General features: G+C 33.7%; 1 protein-coding gene across 2 annotated transcripts in view; it reads right to left on the reverse strand.

The window, feature by feature from the left end:
* Positions 1-5100: 5100 nt before the first annotated feature.
* The window catches only part of LOC107734365 (diamine acetyltransferase 1-like), a 6111-nt gene continuing 3622 nt past the window's right edge, over positions 5101-7589 (reverse strand). Inside the window, exons 4-6 of one of the 2 annotated variants that reach the window (XM_016546302.1) lie at positions 6911-7012; positions 6779-6819; positions 5101-5619 (exon numbers count right to left, since the gene is read on the reverse strand). In XM_016546302.1, the coding sequence (XP_016401788.1) occupies positions 5449-5619; positions 6779-6819; positions 6911-7012 (314 nt within the window). In that variant the 3' untranslated portion in view covers positions 5101-5448. Of the gene's footprint in view, positions 5671-6778; positions 6820-6910; positions 7013-7589 lie in introns of both variants that reach the window. The other variant, XM_016546301.1, reaches the window with a different exon arrangement.

Raw genomic sequence — 7589 nt, forward strand, 5'->3', positions numbered from 1 at the left:
GTGTTTAAATCATCAGCAAAAGCAACCACAGAATATGAGATCAAACGCTGTCGGTTCATTCACAGGAATAGAGCAGGAGGAAATTGTTATATAACATACATATTATAGACTTCGAAGGCTAATGCATTGTTGGGTGAAAACAGGATAGATTAAAATAATATTCCCATATTTGTCTCTTGCATTCAAACAAAGGATGCCGATGAGGCTTTGTTTTTTTTGTCAGTGTGTCTGCTTAGAAATATGAAACAGATCTACTTTGGATTAGCGGCTATTGATAAACAGCCTAAGAGAGATTGATGTCATTATTAGATATTGATTTGCAGAGGCAAATATCATGCATCATTGCTGTGTGTGCAATTATAGACATTTCAAATGCAGAGTAACCTTAAATAATTTAAGAATAATATTAGGCTTGCTTGATTAACAATGCATCATTTTTAGAAAAAGCATGTTAAAATGTGAGTATCTAATATGATCATCAGGCTTTTGAGGAACGCTTATTTGTTCATCTTTCAATCATCATTGTTTTGCATTGCATTATATTTTTAGATCATCAAAACTAAGCATTTAAATATCATCTTACTACATATTATTGGCAGATATACAGAGTGATGACTGATATTTATATCATTTTAAGTAAGTATCTGCTATAATGTTTTAAAGATCTCATTGATTTACATTACAAGCATCGGAATTTCATCATATAAATATCAGCATCTGCACCAAATTGCATATTTTTGCTCAGTTTGGGTATTTAAAAAAAATTTTTTTTTTTTTCCTCCTTATTCTCACTATATCATTCTATACGAGTCATAAAAGCCTGATGTGTTAATATGACATAAAACATATATACAAACTTTTTAAATATGTTTTTAAATTCCCGTAATTTTTCTGACTATCATTTCATATGTCAGGCTTCACAGGGTTAAGAAAACTACTCTCTCTGAACATGTACAGCAGCCGGTATCTCAGCACAAGCATCTCTAGTGTTTATCCGGTTCCAGTTTCAGCCCCTGAGCCGGACTGTATTTGTGAATGGGATATAATCAGCACTGACTCATTCACATCCGCTCTCAGCTGGAACTCTTGTCTGAGAGACTTATGGGAGGTTTCCTCTGAGGATATGAATACTGAGTCATTTCCAGTCACTTACGCTTTTTTCTTATATCTGGAAAATAAGGTATAGACCTATTGAAAAAGTTTTAATAAACAGCTAAAGGCGTGCGGATGTCTCAGAGTTCGCCGGGCAGGAAGGCATTGTTATTTTCACAACTTTGTTTCCTTTAGTCTAGACAAACGCACAACTGAAACATTCAAGAAAGAAGAACCTCATCACACACTGATGAGTGTTTAAGATAAACCATCTCTTGAGTTTAATTACAGTGTTTAGTTAAACAGAACAATCGCAGTGTCACATTCCTGCAGGAGCAGCACATGCAATAATGGACAGGCCTTTTACGAATAAGCATGTAATTCTCATTCAGTTTGGCTCTGACAATGTTTGGTAATGTCTCAGGAATTTTTCAGAGAGCATTGCACTCCCACTTCACACATTAACAAACAACTGCCTGTAATACAGCTGGACTGAGCAATGCTTGCAACTGTAATACTGTTAGATGTTTGTTCAAATCCAAAGTATGAGCAAACACCACTAACTTACCTTTACATTTAATCTTTTAGCTGATGCTTTTATCCAAAGCAACCTATACAAATGAGGGCCAACAAAAGAGCAATAATGTAAGTGCTGTGAAGTCTCGGTTAGTCTAATGCAGTGCACGTAGCAAGGTTTTTATATATATATATATATATATATATATATAAATTAACAGAATAAAAAGTAGATAGAAAAGAAGTATCCTCAGCTTAACAGAGCTGCTCACACATACATGTGACCAAAAAACTAAAAAGAGAAAAGAACATGTTTTTTTGGAAACCAGTTAAAATTTTAAAGTTAAATTTATTCACAACGAAACACACAGCGTCACACACGGCCTTGAGTGAGCGGCGGCCAGCGGATTCGACGAAGGAGGCTTGCGGCAACCACATGTGACGACCCCGGGCTGGACTCCGCTTCATCCACGGTGAAAGCCGATCCGGTGATCCACAGCGCAAAGTTGTTGTATTTCCTCAGCAACCAGCACGGATCAGCTCCAGGCATGACGAAGCGGATATCGTCCTCTTTTGGAAGACCAAACAAAGTAGTTTCGCTTTCACAACGAAGCACACAGCGCCTTCACGACATGGCGGCAGCAACAATACTACAGCAAGAATAAAAGTTACGCCTTCTTTCTTTGCGTGAACATTTGGCAAATCTTTATGTCTTCATTCAAAATCTTCATTTCAAAACGTTATGCAAATCTTCCCACATAGTGATGTAGATATGTGGGGGCGTGTTAGAACGAGCCGTTTTAGGTAGGCGTGGCTGACTCTTAACTTTTATTATATCTCTTTGGATTTGAGACTTTAGTTTTTGCAACTTTATGCACCAAGAGCTTGTAACACTCCAAAGAGAAAGGAAAAATTGAAATCACATCATATGACCCCTTTAAAACCATGTGCAAATGCATCAGTCAACACCATTGCTGAGCATTTTCTCCTTAAAGACAATCACAAAACGCTGTTTGATACTGCCCCTGTTTCCTACGTCACAATCATTTAATCAATCCCGTCAATCTGCGGGGCAGGGCTTTTCATCCACTGGTCATAGGTTTCTATTTACAAAGTGTGTTTGCAGCGTTGAGCAGTGCAGCCAATCACAGACATATCTGTTGATTTCTTGAACACAATGGCCAAACTTTTTTAAAATAAATAAAAAGAAAACAAGTAGATAAAATAGAGAGTGCTATTGTTATTAATAGTGTTACTAATAAAACAGACAGAAACAAAACTACACTGTAAAAAATGATTTTTCAAATCTGTAAATAAAACAAACATGTTGGTGTTTAAATATGCTTAAAGGGGTCATATGATGTTGCTAAAAAGAACATTATTTTGTGTATTTGGCGTAATGAAATGTGTTTATGCGGTTTAAGGTTAAAAAAACACATCAAAACGCCGGAGTTTTGTTCAATGCTGACTTCTGGAGCCTGTACCATGAAGCCGGTTTAGCTGGCTAGCCAGGTAAGGTTCAGTTTAGTTTGCGCCAACTCTGGGTTTTAGGTACCATGAATGTAGCTCGGCTTTAATCGGTGTTCATCGCCTTAATAACTTATGCTCCATGGCTAAGCTGCTCTGGAGCAGGTTATGTTCTGGTTTAGAGATCGCAAACCTAAATTTGACCAATCAGCTTCGAGCAAAGTGACACATCTCTTACACAATAAAGTCACTCCCCCAGTTTCTCTTGCTCCTGTAAAACATTTTTATAGATCAAATCATCTGGCTTTTAGAGATGATTATTTATTATAATTATTTTATATGATTTATACAATTATTATATTACACGAGCCGTGTTTAGTTTAATAATAATTATTAAGCTTTTATTTTAAATGAATATAAACATAAAAAGATATGCAATATAAATAAGTTTTAGAATCAATAGCTTTAAACATGACTACATATGAGCTTAGATTTTAAAGTGTTTTTATACTTATAAATATTACCAACTAAACTGACTTCACAACTTTTACTTGCACTGATATGACAAGATGTTTTCTTTAAGTTGTCCTCTTTCATGGATAGATTCTTTTAATCTTTGGTAGTGAATCGCACTGACTCTCTCTTGAGAAGTGAATCAGAATTTCAAGGCATGTGATTGGCTGTTTGTTACTGATGTCACACTTTCATGCTCAGGATCAAAGCCTGAGTTGACAGAGAAAGTTGATGATCAGCATCATGGTACCAACAAAGCCGGATTGGACTGGTTTGGTTTTCACAAAAATAATCCTGTAACCCTGAGTTTGTTCAGCCTCCATCATAGTACAAGCCCCTGGTGTGATAGAGCGGAGGCAGGGACAATTAGCATATTCATAGATCCGTGTATACTAAATAAGGTCAAGCCATCTTAAAACAAATTATTTTCATGTGGGAAAAGAAATGATTAAATATGTCATTTTTATTATAGAGTTATATTCAAGCCATTTTAAAACAAATTATTTTTTATGGGAAAAATGTTTAAATATGTAATTTTTATGATCAAAGATGAGTTTTAAGGGATAAAATTAGTGACTGCAGGGCAAGACAACCACCACCACACCTCCTCAGTTGATTAATCACAGGAAGTTTTCTGAAATGTTATGTTTAAACAAGCATATGAGGCATTATCTAATTAAAAATGCCCTAATATACATACATTTCCTGAACAAAAATCTTCTTGTTTAATTTTGTCAACATATTAGAGTTAAAGGTTTTTACAGAAGGGATCTCTTTTATCAATGCATAAATCAGAAAATACTGTCAACAGCCAGAAAACAAATACAATTTCACCATATTTAGGGTAAAATATTATATTATGAACAAACCCCCCAGTAAAAACCTTCAGAATGTAGATAGGAATAAACCTGCTAAGTTTGGTGTATGAACTGGGAAAAAAAACTCATTTTGAAAAAACAGCCTTTAAAGATATGTATTGTAACTGAAATCTCTAGAAATGCAAATAGATAAAGTGCCTACATTTTTGTCTATAGTGTCTTGTCCAGTGTTGGGGAAAGTTACTTTTAAAAGTAATGCATTACAATATTGCATTACTCCCTAAAAAAGTAACTAGTTGTGTTTTTATGGAAAGTAATGCATTACACTACTTTTGAGTTACTTTTTCTCATCTGGGCTGGGCTTTCACATCAAAAGTGAAATGAATAAACCTCAGGCTGAAGGAAATGTAAATTCATGTCTGTACAGCAGAGGCCACAGCTCAAACAAATCTCAGTTGTGCTGCCATTCTGGATTGCATGAAGAATAGGATGCAGTAGAAGTTCAATGCACTTCAGTAAAAAAAAAAAAAAAAATGAAGCACAAATGTAATGTTCATCTAAAGTCATTTTTGCTTTAACTGCCAACACTTGTCTCACCTTGTAGAATCGTTTTGTTGCTAAGTATAAAATGGGGAAACATCAGATCTCATAACAAAAATGAAAAAGATGAGGGATTAAAGTGTAAAAAAATATGTTCTATTTTAAACATTTTATTTAAAAATAATTTAAGATTGAAGTATACAGAGAAGTGAATATGCCGCGTCTATATATACATCACTACATTGCATGACAGGCAGAAAGCCTCTGATTCATGAATTATTAAATCACAAAAGAAAAGAAAATATCTTAATGTACTTCAAAACAAGAATATAATCTTTCAAAATTATGTAGAGAGAATTGTAATTATGGGTCAGAATGAAAGGTTTTGGATGTAACATCACACCCTGAATGCTTCAAAATGACTTTTGAAGATCTGTCCACTTCAGTGAACACCAGCACCAGAGGGTCAATCACAGACTGCAACAGTCTCCTGACATCCGCTTCACTCCTCATTGGTCATCTTGAGCAGGTTCTGCTTGTCGATCTTGAAGAGCCTCCACCCTTCCTCCAGCGAGAGATCAGACGCTCCACGCCGCTTGTAGAACTCGATGGAGGATTTGTTCCACTCCGCCACGATGAAGTGCATGCTGCTGCACCGAGTCCTGACCGCCGTCTGCAGAAAACCAGCCAATGATTGGAGAAAACTGACTGAGTACACGATATACTGCCAGGAAGAAGATTAGAGGTGCTGTAATGTTAGATCATTAACCTGGGACTAATTATTAACTAGTATTGTATACTTTGAGCTTTGGTACCCTTGTGAAAAAGAAGTACACTTCAGCATGCTTTTAAAAAAATAAACAGAAAAAAAGCTGGTGTAGAAATTTTTTTTAACTCAGAAATTGTTTGTAAATTTCACAAATAATTTCAAAGAAAGTAACGGCGAGTAACACATTGAATTAAATGTGAAATTTTAAGGAGAAAGACTGAAATAGTATTTTCTTGTAAAATGTACTCCATTAATCTTCGTTTTATTTTCAATTTCAAATTTTTTTTTTTACAGTGTATATACTTTAAAATATATATACTTAAGTGCAAACTGAATGTGATGTTTTCAGACACTTAACTGCATGTTATTTGCAATTTAATTAAAATAAATAAAATAAGTTTATATTACATCAAATGCATACTTAATGTATGCATAGTAAAAATGCATAGTTTTTTGACTCACTTAAGTAGGACTAAGTAGTACATCTTTATGTTTATGGTTAACTAAAATATACTTTAATGTGATTTCTGTGGAAACTTGAATGAAATGTTTTTAAGTAGGCTATATTTGGAATTTCATATAGTAACGATGATGTCGAAATTTAGTACATTTAAAATATATTAACTTTCAATGTAATATTAAACAGTTAAAATGATAATCAAGTACTTTATATGTGCTGTAGTATGTTAGCCAACACATCAATATAAGTGTACTTTAAAGCATGATAAAAGTTTATTAAATCTTTGAAGTAAAACATCATTACAAAGTGCACTTCTTAAAAGTGTACTTAAGCGTGTTAAGAAACATAGTCATGAAAGTGTCTCTTTAAGTACACTTAAGTAGGATTTTATATATATTTTATAGTATTTTTATATTTTTAGTTTTTAAATATACACTTATAAGATTGTACGCTACAAGTGCACATTCAATACAATTAAGCGCACTTCTTTTTCACAAGGGTAACTATGTGATCTGAACAACATACATGAACAGTTTCCTCACATGCCATAGAAATAGATGTTATTGATCCTTTTGGTGCTATATAAAGGAAGTTGAAACTTACCTGACTCAGTTTCTTCAGGATTTCAGACCCAATTCCAAAACCTAATTTTAATAGAAGGAAAAGTGTGTTACATGACGGTGTCTCATAAATCTGACAGTATGATATCTCAAATGTATAAGGTCACATTCATACCCCGAAACTCTTTCATGACGTAGAAGTCCTCCAAGTAGAGCAGTTTCCCAATCCAGGGGTCATAGGTGAAATAATACATGGCAAAGCCAATGATCACATGACCTGGAAGCACAGTTCAATCACTCTATTGTTTCCAGCAAGAGAAAAGCATGTCTAAATCACAGATAAGTCAGAGTTTGCCTGAAGACAAATACTGTTGGTTTGCAATTTGCTTAGGTTTGTTGAAATTAATTTGAGATGGGATTATCGGCATACACCACAGTCACGTCATTCCAGGAGCCACAGTTTCAGTTAATCCATCATTTCACTTTTTCTTTTCACATTTATTCTGTTGATTTTAATGTTTATACCACAATGCAAAAATATTTTCTTACTTAGCAATTTTGTCTCGTTTTCCAGTACAAATTTCCAATCAAGATACATTTACTTGAGAAGTAAAATATTATATAAAAATAATATTTATATATTTTATTGTATTTTTATGTATATATATATATATATATATATATATATATATAGAGAGCTTATGTTTAAAATAATGTGTGTGTGTGTGTGTGTGACAATTTTATACTTATAAAAATATTCAAGAATCATAATCAAATACATTAAAATATTTTTATTTATATTTCAAATTTGAAATTGAAATGCAATACCAATATTTAATCTTACAGAAAAGAAT

This window comes from Sinocyclocheilus rhinocerous, unplaced genomic scaffold, assembly GCF_001515625.1.
Source record: "Sinocyclocheilus rhinocerous isolate Xijiao unplaced genomic scaffold, SAMN03320098_v1.1 scaffold370, whole genome shotgun sequence".
NCBI lineage: Eukaryota > Metazoa > Chordata > Actinopteri > Cypriniformes > Cyprinidae > Sinocyclocheilus > Sinocyclocheilus rhinocerous.